General features: G+C 38.0%; 1 protein-coding gene across 2 annotated transcripts in view; it reads right to left on the bottom strand.

Annotated features, from left to right (window-relative positions):
- The window catches only part of lmbrd1 (LMBR1 domain containing 1), a 58825-nt gene that overhangs the window by 10257 nt on the left and 28057 nt on the right, over window positions 1–20511 (bottom strand). For both annotated transcript variants that reach the window (XM_054798040.1, XM_054798039.1), the window contains exons 9-14: window positions 15190–15342; window positions 9195–9259; window positions 9002–9104; window positions 8697–8801; window positions 8462–8611; window positions 7300–7375 (exon numbers count right to left, since the gene is read on the bottom strand). In XM_054798040.1, coding sequence (XP_054654015.1) covers window positions 7300–7375; window positions 8462–8611; window positions 8697–8801; window positions 9002–9104; window positions 9195–9259; window positions 15190–15342 — 652 coding nt within the window. The remainder of the gene's footprint in view (window positions 1–7299; window positions 7376–8461; window positions 8612–8696; window positions 8802–9001; window positions 9105–9194; window positions 9260–15189; window positions 15343–20511) is intronic.

Genomic DNA, 20511 nt, shown 5'->3' with positions numbered 1-20511 from the left:
GGCCTGCCCAAGTATATTATGATGTACACCGCTGACCGGCCTCACCTTGAAATCATTAGCGTGCTCTGAAACGAGCATGGGGCAGCAGTGGGAGTAGAGGTAATTTCACCCCGACTCTTCCGTATCTTGGCAATGGGCTGCCTATGTAGCGCCATGCATTATGTATGTCTTTCATCTCACTATTCAAATGTGAGCACTTTAAACTTGCTAAGACACACATTGTAGCTTTTGTAAAAAGCTTCTCTGCTAGCAGACAGGCATCGTGTAGCTACGTTAGTATTATTATTGATGAAGGTCCACCAAAAACGTATATTCAGTGTAATTTCTTTTTCCACTTTTCAGAGAAAGCCTGACTCTACGCCTCCAAATTCAGGCACCATCATAAATTACTTAATGTAAGCTAACCTGCTCTTGCATGCACATAAAACCACAAAGTTTTAAAAAAGAGTTGTGGTCGTTCATTCATAACAACAAAATACTAACCAAGGTATTTTTTTTAGCTGTATCTATGACTGACAAGCAATTAACAGCAGCCCAATTTAAGCTGATTATTACAACGAACACAAAATTAGAAGTGACATTTTCTAATCAAAATATCTATGAAAATGTGATGCTGAAGGGACTTGCTGCTGCACCTCCTGCTTCAGACAATTCATTTGCGTTATGGTCCATAAGTGCCACTAAGTGAATGATTATGGTAATATCTGCTTGGTATTTAAGTGGTCAATGAAATCATAAATCAATCTGACTACTAGTTTAACACAGCAACACAAGAGCTGACAGCTATTTAGACAATACTGGCTGTGTGTTGAGTTATTGTCAGTAGCTAGTAAATCTATGCTGCTATACAAGCTGTACAATGACTACTCTACAGCATATCCAAGTGGCATTTCTGTATTTGCCCCTTAAGAAGATATACTGTACAGCTGAAGAAAAAATGGTTGCTGAAATGTGATGTGTGTACTTTTGTAAGACCCCCGTCCTTCACATTTATCTTGAAAACTGCTTAGAGACCTGACATGTTTCAGAAAACAGAAAATTACAAGCAGCTTTCATCCAAAATTCTTCTAACAATGCAGTAGCAACACAGCAAGTTAATAGGCAACAGACAACCATCCATGGTGCGGAAATTGTACAACAGGGATTAGGAAGAAGGAATAAGAAAATAAGATGCCTTGTGCTGAAAAACACTGTACACATTAATTTGGGCATTACTGTTCTTCAAATCATTTGAGCAGTATGTGTTCACATAGAGAGGATATGAACTAAGCCATTTTGATTTCATGTCAAAATTGACTGTAGATCACAAGGCAGGCGCAGAATGTCATTAAAATCACAGTATAGCTTGCCAAGGGAGGTAATGGGGGTCACTAATGTGACGTTAGAGGTGGTGACAACAAACAAAAGTGTGAGCAGATCATTTCTTGGCAGATGGAGAGATCATTACAGACGAATAAATGATGCACAGGAGGCAGAACAGAATACCCCATTGTCCCAAATGATAGCGGCCCTTCATGACGAGAAAACTCATCAGTTCATCCTCTAGCCTGAACTACGTCAGTACAGTTTTACTACATGCCAGTCAGTAAGGGTGTCACGAAACACCCAAATCACAAGATGAGACTACACACAAGATTAGGTCTACAAGAACAAGACGAGACTTTAGATTTTAACATTAATTTTTATCAAAAGTACAATGAAAAATTATGACTGGACAAACTAACTTTTTTATTTAACCCAGTCACAACAATGCAGGTGCGTTTTGAAATGCTTATTGTCCCACAAATGGACACTAAATGTTATTGTCAACAGTTTCTGAGACCAAATAAACCACTAATGTTATGAGAGTATATAATAATAATAACAATAATAATAATAATGTATAATACATCATAATGATGCAATATTTAATATGTCATCTTTCACTCTGCAAAGTTGTGGAACTGCCGTTTGTAACATGTCGTTTCTCACAGGCAATTCATACTGTCTGTCAAACATTTGCAGCATTTCCTGAAATGTTGGCTTTTCAACTGTCCATTGTAACAATAAAAACCTGTGATAAATAACCTACTTTGACATGGCTTAAATTGTGTGAGACCATTGCGACTAATTAGTGAGGATTAATTGCTATTATACGTAAATAAATAATGAGCTGGTAACGACCTAAAATAGCTAATAGAGAACCTCATCATGTCTATTTAGCCTCAGGACATGTCAGAGTGACACTAAAGCAAACAACATGAATTGTAGTACGAGTAATTCACTTCCTCCGCTGCCACTATTTGTAGCGGAGAAGTACTCTTTTCATGGCTGCGTTTCGTAAAGAAAAGGTCTTCCAGTGCATAAAAGAAATCTTCAAACTGTTTTCTTGCCACAGTGTGAAAGATCCGGATGATATTTCCTCATAATTTTACATGAGACCTCAGATTTTGTTATTACCTGAGCAGAGGAGGTAAAACGACAGACTGGAAGAAAAATGACAGAAGACATTTTTAAGTTGACAAAAACCTAACCAAACATCAAAACTGTACGATAGGGACTCTGACACGATGTTTCTTACAGTAATCTCTCGTTTATCACAGTTAAATGGTTCCAGACCCGACCGTGATAAGTGATGCCCAAACTAGCTCGTGGTAGGGATTATTGTGCCTGTTGTGAGATAATTCAAACCTGCAAGAAAACCTGCAATAAAAGCCTGTTGTTCCGGCAATCACGCCTTATATTTTAAATTTAGTTCATTTAGCAATTTTTAAGCTTGAAAATTATTAATTTAGGCAAAACATAAGTGAAATTAGCTTAAATGTACATATTTTTGGACTAATAATAGACCGTATTCAACCACAAAACAGTATGATTTATTAATTAATATATGTTTGACTGGAATAGGCTCCAGCATAGCCGCGACCCTAGTGAGGACAAGCGGTAAAGAAAATGGATGGATTGACGGATGAATATATCTTTGAAAAACAGTGATAAAGTGAGGCCGCATAATTCGAAGCGCAAAGTGGTAAGGGATTACTATATACACTAAACCATTAATTCTTAAAAATTCAAATTACAGGAATTCATTGGTGAATTTAAAAAAACATCACAGCATATCATGGCTATTCTCAGATACCTTGCAAACATGCCTGCTAGGAAAGAAGAGTGTTAACATCAAAAGAAATGGGATTGGATCCTTCGTAAGTGCTTTGAAGGTGATGCTATGGTCATTGCCTTTCTGGGACTGAGCTTGCCTTTAATCCTTTTTGAAGAATGTCCAACATTTTAATGTTTGGGCTGACACATTTTACACTTTGGTTGACTCTATGAAGCCATGGCACTGCTGTTAAGTGATATAAAAACAAGCATACGCAGAATAGGAAAAAATGAGGAACAATAGAATGAGTGTGAATGTTTGTCTCTTGGTCTTTCCACAATGATTTCATGACTCCATGTGTTATGTTTTTATGAGGATCACCTGCTGCTAAGAGCCCACACCTTAAACCTATGCTATGCCTCCAGGTTCAAAGAAACATCACAGCTGAAATGGTTTGGCATATGTGTAATTGTCATGGGAGAGTAAATAAAGTCGTTATTGAGCGAGTGAAAGCGGAAAAGCCAAACAAACAACCACATAAAGAAAACCCAGTTAATTGCGACAACTCTCACTGTATGCAAAGAAGATCCCACACAGTTACGTTGGATGCAAAGCGGGGAGTAGTATTATTGCCAGGTGAACAAGTACTACTTTGCCACATCAAATGTAACAAGACCAAAATTACCTTTTCTGTGTATAGTTATAAATTGATCTTGATTGGAGAGACCGTTAAGGGCCTTTTCAGACTTAAAGGGCCTGTAAGAATGTATCCTTATGTTTCATTTGATTCACGCACAATTACACGTGATTATAAGTGTCCAATTTTGTGACATTCATTATTGTTTCCTTTTCATTTTCAAGGCATTTTGGCTGTGTTGAATGAATACAGGTGAAATTTGCCAGAGTGTATCCTTTTAAATCCCTGTTCATTAACTTGGCCTAAAATGGCAAAGCTCGACAAACACACTGATCCAACATTTATCTTAACTCATTCAGTACCAAAGACGTAGTTATACATTTTTATGAACCCGAAGGCCTGATCCCAACAACATATTCATGTGTCTTAATGAATGGTCGCTTGTCTATACTGTATGTGCCCTGCTGGGGATAGGCTCCAGCATACCCCCGCGACCATAATGAGCATAAGCGGCATAAAAAATGAACGGATGGATGTTGGTATAGTTGTTTAGATATTTAAGCTGTCACAAAAGCAAAATATATTTTAAAAATATAAGTGAAAGTTATGCTTGAAATGTAGTTTTACCCACAGGCCATCAGGCTTCTCAACGAAGCACTCACACACGCCGCACGCAACACACGCACACACTCATAACACTGAACATATTATTGTTGCTTTTTTTTTAATTTACTGGTATTAAGGTTTCTTGTGTTCTTGTTGCTTAATTTATTGGTATTCATCTTTCTTATGTTCTTATTCGTTTTCTTGTGTTTTCTTTCTTTTTTGGGGGGAGAATGAACAGAATAAGAATTTCATTGCGTAGTATAACTACCTGTTTTACTGTGCATATAACAATAAAATTCTTGAATCTTTTCACAAAAAGCCTGTTTCCTCCATTTTCCAGTCGGCAACTGATATTTTTGTGAAACTTACTTCTTACTTCTACTGCTGATTACTGAAGAACGGAAAAAGGTATAAACAAACTTTTTTCCTGATGAAAGACGGAAGTCTAATCTTTCTTTTGGTATATGTGTTTGTATAGCCACAGAACAAAATATTCTGTGCGCCTTGAAAGATCAGTCAAAATCATCTAAAAATGTCCGGAACTGAAGGGGTTGTCTTTTGAAAAATGGCAGGGATTGAATGCGTTAACATAAACTAATGCAGTTTTTTATGTTAAGATTTCAATTTGGACAATGGTCTTTCATTTTTTATGTTATTTTATATTTGTACAGCAGAATGTGCTAACTTTTCCTCATTCAAAGCATGCAGCTAAATGTCTCCCCTTTTACAGTTTACAAAAATAATATATCCCAAGAAATCTCATATTAAATATATACAACAAAAGGTGGCGAGAAATATCTCTATATTGAATAAAGCAAAATATGTTCTTGACCAAAAATCACTCCACACCCTGTACTGTTCATTAGTATTACCATATTTAATGTATTGTGTGGAGATATGAGGGAAATAATTACAAAAGCAATCTTCACTCACTCACTGTACTGCAAAAAAGATCTGTGAGGATAATTCATAATGCCAAGTATAGAGAACATACAAACCCTCTATTTTAAAAATCGCAGATATTAAAATTTGCAGATTTAGTACACTTTCAAATCGCTAGAATAATGTTTAAAGTTAATAACAACTTGTTACCCAAAAACCTAATAAAGTATTTCTCAATCAGAGAGGAGAAATATGATCTTAGAGGAAAATTAAACTTAAAACATTTATACGTGAGAACTACGCTGAAAACCCACAGCATTTCCGTGTGTGGAATTAAATTATGGAACGGATTGAGTAAGGAACTAAAACAATGTACAGAGATGAGCAAATTCAAAAAACAATACAAGCAGTTGATGTTTGCTAAATACAAGGCAGAAGAGTCTTGATTGTTCTGTCAGGTTTGTTATTTTTTGTTTGTTTTTTTTTGTTTATAAAAAAAGCTTTGTTCTTTATTTATTTATTTATTAATTATTTATTTTTTGGTGTCCTCTCGGTGGAGCTGGAGGTGGTGGCCGGGGACCGGGAAGTCTGGGCTTCCCTACTGAGATTGCTGCCGCCGCAACCCGGGCCCAGATAAGCGGAGGAAAATGTGTGGGTGGATGGATGGATGAAAATAATATATGTGTGTCACTATTGCATAAAAGAAATGTAAACTTCTTTTATTCAATATGTGTGTTTTTTCTAAGTATATTAGAGACGCTCAATCTAACCAATACCAATATCGTCCAGCATTACAATACCCATACTACAGTACAATATTATGTATAGTGGTATTTAATACCATAGTTTGTTGTGAATGTGTCACGACAAAAGAATTGGACAAGTTACACAGCAGCTATAAGGGATTGTGACTGAGGCAGTGAACATGCATTCTAGTTGTACTTTGACTTTACTTCAGACTTTGTACAAGCTGCCACTGGATTGAGGAACTTCATGAAATAACAAGCAGCATCAAAATTCTTTGAAGAACACAGCAAGTTAACATTGACGTCAGCTTTGTTATTTATTTGAAGGCAGCTGAATCAGATAATTTATTTGGGCAAGGCTTATTTGCTTCACAGTGGAACATGATTGCTTTAACTTACAAGAAAGAGAGAGGCAAAGTCCATGCGATCACACGCCAGATAAGAGTAAACAAATCATAACATGGCTTTCATCGCTCTATAGCAGTGATGGACATTTTTTTTCTTTTGAAAAATAAGTAAATAACATCTTCAACAGCTTTAAGGCTTAATCCTCCACATCAATACAAACTTTCGTGCCCTCTGACGGGCAAAGGGGGCTTTCAACGTCACATGTTTAGATGCTTTAAAGCTTTGTTTCTTCATATCCATTACCATACAGCCCTAGAATGGTGCATTAATATATACTGTACAGATATGGAATAGAAAACAAATAGGATCCAAATGGGCGTTTATTCAAACAGCCTTCACAAAGTTGTTGTCTGGGCTAAGCCAAATAATTTGTGGGACGTAAACTACACAGTATGTGGTGTTTAAGAGAGTGAGATGTCAAATGTAAAAAATTAATGATACTGCAGCCATGTAAAATCTGCCTTGCTTTACTTTCATTTATCATCAGTAAACGTATCCTATATCTATTTCTGAAACGGGCTCTGAATTGTTAAAAACTAAAATTTAAAAAAACAACTTCATTATGTCCGCTCCAAGTGACTGGAGCATTAGCCGGATGCATAATTCATAGTTATAAAGCTCCCTGCTAAGATGTACAGTCGCATGTTTTATGTTTTTCTTGACTGATGTGCCGTAATAAGTGTTGGCATGGCGACAGCAAGAGCCTTTATACCGCATTAGTAAATGTTTGTCCTTGTTATTATTCCCCCTGATAAATAATGGATGGTGATAAAGATTACTGAGCTGTGTTCTACATGAAACAGCTTTGTTGTACACTGGCCTTGCTGTCTTCTAACGTACTTCAACTTGTGAGAAATGAATCTTTGATAATGTGCAGCGGGATCCTGTAGCATTTCACAATTAGACCGTTGGTACCTTACAAGCAAAGATGACACACTCACCCTCAGGCGCGTCAGCATCACAGACCCTTGTCGTTCCAAAAGAAGCATTCCCTGACATAAGGCCTGATGAGGGACTCTGTTCAAAACAAAAAAGAAAAAAAGCATTTGATGTACAGATGCCGTATGGTTAGCGTCTGTGTATAAGGCTGAATCCTAAAAATAGAATCATTCAATCAAACACCCAACTTTATTCATAGAGTGGTGCCTTGGTTAACGTCATTAATCCGGTGACGTGTGCTATGTTTGACTCCGGCTGCCGCGAACATGCTCCAGAAAGTTTGAATGCTTATGTTTTGTTGTAGGAACCAGAAATGAGTGTTATGTATCTAAAATGAGACAGCCAGAGTGTTACCCTCAATCCACAGACTGTTACGCGGGAACTGGAGTAGATATGTGTGCATCGCAGCCGAATCACCACGGTGCGGCCCTATTACTATACCTATTTGACTACATTTATTTGTTGGTTGCATATTAAATTTGTAAATTTCAGTTTTTTAATTATACACATTGGCATCCTAAGTTATAAGAAAGGTTCAAGACACGCATTTTTACACAAAAAAAACTAATTTCCTCATTCAGATTTTTGGGTTATTTTAGGCCCAAAGAGTTAAAACACTATTTCAAAATGAACAAATAACTTTCCAGTCACGCATGAGTTTGTACTGAAAAAGAGGAAACCTACCAAGGCAACATAAACAGTTTTTCAGGTCAGATATAAAGGTAAACGCAAAAGTACACGCAAGAATACAATGAACAGCTTTCAAGTTTTTTGGGGTTTTTTTGCTTCAGTATGGCAGAATAATTGAGGAATCTGTTGGGTTTTTTTTGCCTTATAAATATATTTTTGGTGAGGATATTTAAGTAAACAAAAAAATCATACCACACTGGCTTGTTTTCTAAGATAAAATACTTTCTTGCGGCGTTATCAACACAGCCATTCATCTAAAGCGCACATTAACACTTTACTGCATGAAGACGCGTAAACAGATAATACAGAAACAGCGCAAATGGTACAAAGTACAAATGGTCTCTGCGGAGACCACGCATCAGCCGAGCTGGACCATCATCAGAGCCTCATACACAGAGCTCTCATCAGGGACGCTGGAAAAATAGGAAAAATAAGAAAAGTGTGGGATGAAGTTACACAAACAGCTCGCCTCACCTGTACGAGATATTTCTGGCTGCCGTACATGACGTACTGAGGGGCAAGACTGTAGATCATGTAGCTGGTATGGAGAACAATCAAGAGAAGAATCATACAGAGGAAGAGGAGAGCCTGTGGACGGGTTCTTTTAGGTCGAATTTTATAGAGCTGCAAAGGAGAGTGAAGTTACATTTGAAAGTGCAACTGCACAGGCAATGTTTAAGGGCAGTATGGAGGCGGTATCTTTATTTACCCTTATCCAGAAGAACCAGATACCCATGTTGCGAATACCAGCCATAGATGTGAGGACAAAATACATTGTGATGACTGTAATCAGGATGTAATCCAATGGAAAAACCTGCAACACCATGGGCAGACAGTAAATGCAACTGCAATTGGACAATGCAATGAGTAGATGATTGAAATTATCATTTCCAACTCACTATCACTGAACAATTGACAAAATAAAGCATATAGCTCATCTTAACTGAGGATAAGCACATTCAATGAAAGAGCTGAGTGGATACTTACAGGTTGTAAGGCTAACAGAATACTTACAGGTTGTAAGGCTAACAGAAGTTCATTCAAAGGATTGGTTAGATTGGTGCCAAAGATTATGAATCCAGAGCTGATTCCAGCAGAGTGGAGTGCTTTATCCAAACTGAAACACAGTTGAACAAAAATAGAACAGGGAAGTAACATATCATCACAATTAAATCACATAAACAAACATGTAACAAAATACACTTACTTTGAAATGAACAGGGCAACAGTGAACAGCAAAGCAATCAGGATGAAGAAAATGCCCAATATTATCTGCAAAGAAAGATAATACAGATTTGCTGTTGAGCAATACTGTCATGATCATTACACTACATGTTTGTTAGTTTGCAGGATACATCCTCGTTTGTGCAGATGAACAGATCATAACCTACTTCACCTGCACCTTAACCAGATCCAACAATTAATGGAATTAAATGGAAAAAAAAATCTCTTTTTTTTGTAGAATCCTGCTACCTTATCTGTCCTGTTATTTACTGACTGTTGAGAAAAAAGGTAAATTAAGAAGCAAAGCAAATTTTGCACAGTACAATAGATACTGAAGAGTGACAACAACAAGATAAATCTGCACACACATTGAGTCGATGCTATTGTTTGAAAAAATCACATAGTGGCCCATATAAATCTGTCATGTCTTATGTGAAGGACAGACCATATGGCTTGGCCCTCCAATGTTTGGCACTAATGCCAAAGGTGACAAAGGGAAGCAATGGTGCAGCCCAGACATGGGCAGAAAGCTGGGGAGGTAAGTGGCAGCCAAAAAAGCAATAAACCCTTAAACAAGCAAATTGTTCACGTTGAAAATATCCTGTTCCAGACCAAATGAAGAATAACTACGTGGGCAAACACTCCTGTCAAAATACGCAGTATAATAAAACTCATACAGGTGTGGATCCAATGTAATTACAAGAAAACAGAATTATTCTTGGCTCCTGGCTGCCAACTGGACAGCTGGCCATGCATCAGTAGGGGAGTGGAATCAAAACTGAATGTGGACAAAAACACATATATTGGTCATTCATTTAATCTCTATTTCAGCTCACTGCTAACATGGGCGCATCCCTTATGTTTAAACCATCAGTGTGTGTGTGTGTGTCAGTTACTGGCAATTTTGCCGTTAAAAATAACAATGTTACCAATACCAATGTTATTGTTTTTGTAATTACAATTACAACATCGTTACCATTACTGACAGTGAAATGTGGCATGTTCATCATTATTGTAGCGTCCCAACAGTCACACAGAGTGACGCTCTTTTTTAACTTTATTCTGACCTTAACAGTAGTGCTCACATCCAACACCATATATCTCCAAATTGCATACCTTCTCTGCGACTCTCCACACACACACGCACACAAAAAACATTTCCCCATTCTAGACCAATCATACTAACACAAGGTCTTGTGTATTCGCAGACATCAAAACTCCTCTAAAATCAAAATAAAACACAAGCAGGTCAAGGCATTATGCACAGATATGGTAAGCTCTCAATGGCACACGCTAGATCAGGGGTGGCGAACACGCGGCTCTTTGCCCGTTTTCATGCGGCTCTCATGAAAGCATATCAAAGTTTAGTTAATTACGGGATTTTCGCTGGCATGCACATTGAATGAAAAAATTAACTTGAAGTTTCCCAGTTGGATCGCGATCTTTCGAGAAAATTATTTGTCAAATTTGCTCTGAAAATGGCAGGGACAAAATGCAAAGTGAAACGAAAATATGTGGATGAACACAGGACGTGTTTACCAGAGTGGGAGAGCTCATATTTTTTTGTTGAGCTCAACGGCAATCCACTCTGCCTTTTGTGTCAGGTGTCTTTATCGCATTTCAAAGCTTCAAATCTTCAGTTCACTCCACGCCAACATCGACCTGGAATTTCTGAAAGGGACTGAAATCCGCAGTCACATAAATCTGGCTGACCCATGCTACGTGTGTGAGGAGGAAATGATGTTCATGTGTACGATGTGGCTTTTTGCAGTAACACAGTGGCTCTTGAGCTCTGACTGGTTGGCCACCCCTGCGGCTACATACTGTATTTGAAGGTTTTTGGGTTTTTTTAAAGTAACACAAAAATTACATGATTTTGTTACTAATTCAATTAGTTTTCGAAAAAACTAACTAGTAACTAATTCATTTCCTTTTAAGTCATTTGTCCAGCACTGGTTACTGGGCAATGTGTTTTTTAGAGCTGCAACAACTAATCAATGAATCAACGATCGATCAATCATCCAATTAATCAACAACTATTTTGTTATTTGATTAACTGTTTTTTTAATTTAAAAATGTAAATATGCTCTGACTTCAGCCTCTCAAATGTCTTAGTTTTTTTTACTTCCTTAGTCATCCATGAAAGCAGACCTGTTATCTTTGTGATTTAGGCAAAGCAAAATATTTGCAGCTAAAATGATTTACATACAGTTATTATTAGCTAATCTTACAGAAAGTTCATATCTTTATGATGTTTTTACCCGTTGAACGGTTACACCTAAACACCAACAACTAACTGACAGTTTGGAGCATTGATGGGTAACATATACAGTGTTCCCTCGTTTATCGCGGGGGATGGATTCCCAAAATAGCCCGCGATAAGTGAACTCTGCAAAGTAGGACTTCATTCGTCATAGAACTTCATTTTTTTACAATTATTATATACGTTTTAAGGCTGTAAAACCCCTCACCATACACTTTAAACACTTTTTTCAGACAGGCAATAACATTTTCTCACATTTCTCTCTTGTTTAAACACTCTCAAAAAAGTTAAAACCTTTGTTTGAATGATAATGATCAACCTTAATGAGCAACACAAGAAATTATCAAATCACTCACGCATATTTCACTTCTGTTAATGTGCCTTTTCGTCCTGGCAAAAGCATGCTAGCAAGATTGCCTGCAATGACATAGGAGACAAGGCAGAGCGGCACGAAGGAGATTGATTGACAATGGTCTACAGCCAATCAGGCCTGTAACAGCGTTCATACGCTGTAATTTTTAAAAAAAGCACTGAAAAAATTACGCAAAACAGCAAATCCGCGAAAGGTGAACCGCAATAGAGCAAGGGAACACTGTACACATATCAAAGGATGAACTACAATTAGTAGAAACTGAATGCCATTAAATTAAATTCCAAATATGACTTTCAATTTTTAGAAACTAGTCTCAAAAATCACACATACTTAAATGTTTGAATCTCATCATCAGAAAATCTCACAAAAACTACAGCATGGTTCAGCAAGCCTAAAACGATTAACTCTGTGTGGTTTGCTTTTTGCTGCCTTTTTCATGACATGATTCACTATAGAAGTAACAATCTCAAGAAGAGGAAGGATGTCAAAAGAAAAAAGAACTTATGACAGTTTTTTTTTTAAACGCCACAACTAATAATAATACATTTTTTAGGATGGTTATTTCTATTTCCTATGGATGTTGTTTTTTTTTTTTTAAATACTAACAAAAGGAAGGCTGAGACGTGTCACACAGCCTATTGTGGTTAACCTCAGTAGTTGTATTTTCTTGAAAAATGAGTGCCACTCTGACAAAAAGAGCAAAGACATGACAAGTCCTGTCAAAACACGCACTACAAACATGGCATGGACAGAGATAAGATCAGCAAAACGAAAACAAAAAAATGACTGACTCAAAAGTAGTGTTAAAGGAACATTGCAGCAAATACACACACTACTGAAGCACCCAGTTACATGTCCAAAAAGCAAAACCATTTCCCTCATTAAAAAAGTGCTGTGTTTTAAAAATTGATTTGGCCAGCCTTGAAAGCAAAATGCCTTGTACAAGAAGTTTGTGAAAGCAAAAGCCAAATTTAAAAAATGGAAAATTTGTGACTTCTTTTCTTCACATACTCCTTCACGTACTTCAAAATAAAGCCTTTGGATGTTGAGGTTGGACTTCTACATATCACAACTGGATCATTTCTTTACTGTATGTTCAAAAAGGCACTTTTCTTATTTTCCTTTCATATTGTGTTTGTTTTCTTTGTGACTGTGTTATATTAACCCACTGAATTGTGACATCTAAACACCTAACTACATTTATCAACTCAGTTTAATGCACTACAGTCCTCCCTCATCTATCGCGGTTAACTGCTTGAAGACTCAACCTCGAAAAGTTGTCATAGTTATGGCATAAACAACGTATTTATGACCTTCTAAATACAGTTGTTAACATTGTTAGAGCCTTCTAGACATGAAACACCGCCCAATATAGTAGATATAATCAGAGGAAAAAAAAGCCATATTAGACGTAAATAAGATAACAGACTCACACGTTAATATTTCCTTGTTTTTTCCGTGGTGCCAATTGTCTCAATGTCTTATAATGGCGGCTTTAAATGAAACTGGCATCACCCAATAGAGTAGACATAATAAGAGCAAATAAGCCATTTAAGACGTAAATAAAACTCCTGTTTGTGTGTGCCACAGTAAATGTGTTCCCTGGCAGACCTTAATGGCGAGAGGACAGGTGTAGAGGACATGGAGTGACTGAGGTTCAGAGTTGTGTTTTAGCTTGTGGTAGGTTATGGCCCCAACAGTAGCCCATTGTTGTTATTGTGATTGTCATGCTATTATTATTGTGCCTATTGTGAGATAATTTAAACTTGCAATAAATGGATTTTCTGACGATCATGTCTGGCCCTTGTCTAACCGAACACTAAGTGGCCAATGTAGAATACAGTACAACATTCACAATTAGAACGCTTCTTCTGCCTTGTATTTGTATTTTAGTTCATTTAGACATTTGTATGCTTAAAAATGCTTAATTTAGGCCAAGATTAAGTACAATTTGCTTAAATATGCCTGTTTTTTTTAATAATAGGCAGTATTTAACCACAAAACAGAATCATTTATTCATTCATTACCTTGTCAAAAAATGTGAAAGTAAGGGCGCGATATTTGAACCGCAATGTAGCGAGGGACGACTGTGTAATTGATAAACACCGACATTCAGACTTACTTAACAACAATTTTCTTATTTCTTTCTATGATTCATTTATTCAATCCTAAGTCAGGGACTCATGAATTATGGCTAAGTTTAACCAAAAAAAGTATGTATCATATTATATACGATCGTGCAATAATACAATATGCAACCTATGTTGTAGCATAGTAAGGTTCATGTTGGTTCAGTTTGGATGCAAGTGAGTGCTTAGCTTTTTGAACCATTTACCAATACATTCTGGTGAAAACACATTTCAGGGTTTTGAATGTGTATAATTTATGAGGCTTCGTTTGATCTAATTTCACCTGCATAATTACTAAAGCAATCATTTTCTACTCTGACCTTTTGATGACAAAGAGCAGCATATTGTTGGCCAGTGTGGCGTGTGCGAAGACATTGGCTTTGTGCCACTTTGTTTTACTAGCGCTGGTTACACAGCAGGTGCATCAGGTGGGAATAACTGTTCTGCACTCAAGTAAATTAGAAGCTATAGATGTAAGACACATGTCCTCGTGAATTCAGCTAGACAGCTATTGGGATGATGTCAAACTGAAGGTCCACAATGGATGTGTGATGGATAGTACTGTCAATCCATATAGAGCAGTTCTAAGTGCATCTCTTTGGTAACTGCAGTTAATGCGTAGCCTTGCGGGATATTAGCACATCATGTACAGTTTGCTCTCTGTTTGCCATTAAGTGGCAGAAATCAAATAAAGCGGTGCCAGAGGGAACCAAAAGATGTTGCCAGAAAAATGTGAGACTTTCTGTAAGACATTAGCGTAAGGTGGAGATGAAATTGTGTAGGCTCATGGATATGGAACTGTGAATGCAGAACAGCTAAAAGTGAATGTAGAGCAGTCCACACTGGCGCACCGATGAAATGCTGACACTAGCATATCTGATATAAGGTATGGTACCGCAAACAAAATATTATAATCAACTGTTAATGCATTGTTGTGCATCCCAATCTTTCAAAAACAATAGATCAAGGCAGATTAATCATAATAAAAATGCTATTTTGATTATAAAGCAGTTCATATGAGGACGCACCACAAATTGAATCCTAGAACTAAATTCCACCCTGTGAACCTACTGTACCTGAGACAATGAGAAGAGGTAGATTTAAAAATTTGCTTCTTCCTACTCCTTTCCGGACATGTTGAATTGTGTAACTGTAAACATGTGATGCAATTCAATGTAACCATGTTTGAAATAAACCAAACCATTACCATTACCTTGAAAGGTCTGAGAGCACTGGCCACTTTGTTGCAACAGTTCCTCTCCGCAATTTCCAGGTGTCTCCCTCTGCGTCGGAGGACCTGCAGCTTGCCTTCCAGCTCCTGCAGGTTGTTTCTGTCCCTGGATGACAGGGGGCGACCATCTTTACACTAACAACAATAAAACACAAAGACACCTCAGACATCAATTGTCAATATTCATCAACAAACAAGATGACATTTTAAATAAAAATGAACAGTGTCTTGGCATAAATGTTATGAGGCCAGTATGAGAAACCTAGCTGTTTGTGAACATATATGGTTATAATAGGCTTGAATAACAGAAGTAAGTGAATATAAGATATTAAAAAAATCAATTACACTATAAACTTTAAGGAATTTCCAAGATCCCTAGTCTCAGCCAAAGTAAAGAAAAAAAGTGATATTTAAAGCGTTGTCTGTAAATACAAAGATTTGTGTTTTTACTGGTTGTTGGTATCAACATTTCAGCCTTTTCTCATTGTGCCTTTTGCTCTATTTTTTTTTTTTTTACCATTTTGCTGTTTTTTTTATATGATATTTTGTTTCTGCAGTGATGCTATGACAAATGAGCCACGGGCCACGGATGACCCCCGAGCCGCACTTAGACCACCCCTACTTTTGTAGATCTGTGCTCTATGGGCAAAGTACATCTCAGCTTCTTGGCTCAGTGTTGTGGGCGAGCAATGGTGAGGAGAGAGAGATTGGTCAATGCAGCCCTAACGGTACGGTAAGAGGTACATGTCTATGGAGTTATATTTGTGCCTTAATTTTGAGGTAGCAAAGGCAGATTTGGAGCCATATTAACGTGCAATAACTACTGTTGTGTGCTCAGGCACATCGCTGTGCGCACTGTCACTCACTCACTCTCCTTCGCTTAACCTCGCAGTTAGGCGATCCGCTGTACGTGTGCTGATACCTCCGGTCGGGTTTTGGGGACTGGACTCCTGGCTGGAGCTTGCGGGTTGTGTGCCTGGAGGGCAGTGAGGCGTACGGGCGTGTAATAATAAAGGTTTTTTCCTAATATTCTCGCGACCGACGGGTTGGTGACCCCTGTATAATAGTATCTGTTTCTCGGAAACTACATACATACAGACCGTGCAAACATTCAGAAATGTACAGCTGATAGGGATCCAATGTAAAAGCTATATAAAAAAAAATAAAAAAAAACATTCGACATTAAAAAAGACAGTAACACTCAGTGTTTACTGACGGTATCACTGTGGTTGTGTTTTGCAATCGGGTACAACTTCACTGCATCATACGGAAGTGTTTGTAATGGTTTTTGCAGGCTTTTTAGCAGTGTAGCAGTGATGAAGAAGGCTTGGCAGTGACTCCGTTTCCTGAGAGTGCGCTGAAAAAACAACCTCGAGGATAAACTGCTGGTGTCCTTCTACCAAGCCACTGTCGACAGCATACTGGCATATTGCATCTTGGTGTGGTACACCAGGAGCACAGTGGCAGACAAGATGGTGCTGCAGAGAGTGATCAACACAGCACAAAAGATCACGGGCTGCGCTCTGCCAAGCCTGGAGGACAGCGGCGGTTCTCGCTAGCTAGCTCAGTATAGCCAAAAACATCATCAAAGGCAATTCTCACCCTGGCCATCACCTGTTTGATCTGCTGCCCTCTGGAAGGCGCTCCAGATCACACAAATCAAAAGCAGACAGACTCAGGGATTTCTTCTTACCTATAGCTGTGACAACCTTAAACTGCCACAATAACAACACAAAATGGATGGATGGATAGATGTAGGTATAGCTAGGTATACTGTACAGCAGGGGTCAACGTTTTTTCTTGTGAGAGCTACTTTTAGAAAATGAAAATGGCCACGAGATACTCATTTTAGTAGAAATGATTTTCATACCTTATTTCAACCCAAACAAATCAAATATGCTTGTTTTACCAAAACATTCACAAAATGCTGGTATCCACAACTCACATTTTATGTTTCAGAATACATTTCTTTCTAGTGTTGTCACATTATTAACTGAAAACCTGAATGAAAAGCAGGCCTGTGGGCGCCTCATGTGGTCGTGGGGGGCTACCTGGTGCCCGCAGGCACTGTGTTAGTGACCCCTGCTGTACAGTATAGTATGTAAATATCGGTAGGTATGTAGTAGAGTGGGGGAAATAAACGATTATTAGATGCGTCGTGATGCGGACATTGACGGTTTTCAATCGATTCATACATGTCAATAATCAATGCTGACGGAACAAAAAAAAACCAGAACAAAAATACAAAAAGCGGAAGTGCCGCCCGGACAGTTTATGGTGGTGCACCTAAGTGTAAGACGCTACCAGAAGGGCTGAGCGTAAACTCCGACCCATACCCTCTGCCTAGCTGAAGGTAAAAATTAGCTGGAAAACAACCAGACAATAGGCAAGCTTTGTCATACAAGCTTAAAATATTTTGGGAACACGACAAACAACGTAGAGCAGGTGAAAACTAATTTCCCACCCAACTCGGAAAAGAGTTTCTGCTTGAAACACTTATTAAGACAGTTTAGCTTGTAGAAATCAGCATCGGTGGTGGATGTCGGAAGTGGAAGTGACGTCGGTGGTTCAAAGTTGAGTATGTTGAGAGTTCAGAGTTGAGCTTCAATCACGGTTTCCCCGAGGATTTTCTGAAGCTGTGGTGGTGGGCTGCATGGGAGGGCGGACTGCCGCCGCTGTGCTGTGCCTCTTCTTAGTCTGCATTTTTTTTATGACATATTTTTGTACTTATTTATTCAATTATTGAACATTTTTCAACAAACAGCAGAATATGAACGGAGAACATTGCAAAACTGTTAATTTAATGGCAAAGTTGCTGAGAGCACTTTAACATGAGAGTCTAAAATGCTGAACCTCCTTATCTTACCTGACCTATTTAATCAAATAGTTTTATATGACTAATACAAAAAGACTAAATTGTATTTGACCCAAACCTAAATTTAATCTGATGCCTGTTTTAGAGTAATATGAATACATGGGAAATTAATTGTTCAATAATATATTTTTAGTTCAAAATCACACAATTAACAAAATAAAATTACAATTTCATTATTTTTTAAAATCGGTCCTGTATAAACAGTATAAATTGAGAGACCAGGGTTACGATAGCACAGGTGTATTCAACTTGCAGCACTATTAAAACTACTTTGTGAAGTTAAATGGAAAGATACGCCAGCATAGTTCAAATCAAAAGTGTGGACTCACTTTGGCTTTTATAGTGTGGACGAGACAATGCTGGATAAGGACTTTACAGCATGGAAGAAGTGTCTGACGAAAATACGACAAACGGGCAGCACGACAGGCATGAACAGCCACCTTCGTTCGTTACCACGCTCACGGAGAAAACTGCCTAGTAAGAAAAATGTTTATTTTTCTATTGAAATGATAAATGTGTTGTTCAGTCAAGAGACGTATATACGTTTTACACTGTAGTGCTGCTCAACCTTACGGGTCATTCTCTGTCTCTTTCTGGTGAATAGGTCACTACTACACAAAATATTCATTTTTGTTATGCTTCTACTTTATAGCATTGATCTACTTGAGATACATGAGATGTGTTTTCTGAATGAGTTTAAAATAGCTTTACAGTTTGTTAGACAGCTAAACCAAAATCCTCTTTACACTTAGTGTGTGTTGCACTGAAACAGGCTCACTATTTTTGCAGCATTGTTGCTTGCATTCTGGTTAAAATGTGCTGCAAAAATTCCACCCATTTTCTATACCGCTTATCCTCATTGGGTAACGGGTAAGCTGGACCCTATCCCAGCTGAATGCAGCAAAATATACACTATAAAATTCATTTATGTACAGATATTTATTTGGTTCACCCTTTCACCAATATTATCATTATCGTGAGCCATGTATCCCGAATCGTATTGTGAGATATCCTGAGACTCCGAGCCCTACTCCCAATACTTGATGCGGCCCAGCCTCACTCAGACTCTACCTCCAGCGACCCCCAGGTAAATTGAGTTTGAGACCACAGCCGTAGGGGGTACATGAATAAAAATTAAAAACGGGCTTGACTACATTAGCACCGAACACTGAGATTTATGTAATGCGCTCGAACGCCTCTTGTGAACAGCCACAGCAGGTAAATAGTACAGTGCAGAACAAAGGTGACAGCATGAAGTTGTTCGTTGTTCATTGTTCTGTGTGCATTAGATGAACAAATAAGTTTGATGATGATGCGTTTGGTGCATTGAAAGTGTTTAACCGTGAAGATTTCTTTCAAGATTATTGTGTGCTAAATGTGAGCTGGCCTTCTTACGTGGTGCTGTGACTAATTAGTGCATGTTCTGAGCTGACAACAACAACAGCGACAGCCAGTCATTTGAATGGATCCACTGACTATGTTAGAAAGACCCCCAATTTTGTACATGTAAGTAAACTTATGCTTTCACAAATAATGCTTCTTCTTTGGGTGTTGCGGACACTTTGTTCGGCGGTCCTTGAACACGCCATGTGTGAGGCAGATTGAGACTTATGTGTATGACTTTCTCCAACATTGCACAGACAGATACTGTATGTATTTTCTATTCATCTTTTCACCTCGTCCTTGTTCACAAATGTTAATGCATAAATGCAGAGGTGAAGTTTAATAATGCAAGCACTCTGTTGCTGTGCATTTTTGCTTGGTGCATAATGTCATGCTATATGTGCTCATGTGTCCATTTGGCTCAGTAATAAGCCTTGTATTGAATTAATTTCCTTATTGATTTCTATACGTCATGTGCCTTTGTTTTCACAATTATGTATAATCATTACGTTCACGTGTAACATTACTTGCATTGTACTGAGTATTTCCTTGTTGCAAACCAAAGCACAGCAAAATAGGATAAGAAGAAAATCAATCAGAACCACAAACATTGGTCATAGCCAGTACAACCATTTCGAATGTCCTGAAGAAGAAATAAACCATTGTTGTACTAAGAGGAGTCAAATAGGTAGACCAAGGGAAACATCAGCAGTTTATGACAAAAACATTGTGAGCACTGTAAGAAAGACCGTAAAACAACTCTTAGTGACATCAGCAAGAACCTGTAGAGGGCAGGTGTGAAGGCATCACTATCTACTGTTCATAGATGTCTCCGTGAACAAAAGTACAATGGCTACACCAGAAGACGCAAACCACTCATGAGCAAGAATAGGAAGGGCAGGCTGGAATTTGCCAGTACAGTGTAGACATTCAGTGTGATTTCTTGATTGAATATCAATGCAATAGGACATACTTGGGCAACAAAACACACCTGTCAGTCACATGTTCCAATACTTGTGCTTACATGAAAAATGGGTGGGTTCCAA

Source organism: Dunckerocampus dactyliophorus, chromosome 14, assembly GCF_027744805.1.
Source record: "Dunckerocampus dactyliophorus isolate RoL2022-P2 chromosome 14, RoL_Ddac_1.1, whole genome shotgun sequence".
In the NCBI taxonomy this organism is placed as follows: domain Eukaryota; kingdom Metazoa; phylum Chordata; class Actinopteri; order Syngnathiformes; family Syngnathidae; genus Dunckerocampus; species Dunckerocampus dactyliophorus.
The sequence above is the reverse complement of the archived record's forward strand: the minus strand, read 5'-3'. Positions and strand labels throughout refer to the sequence as shown.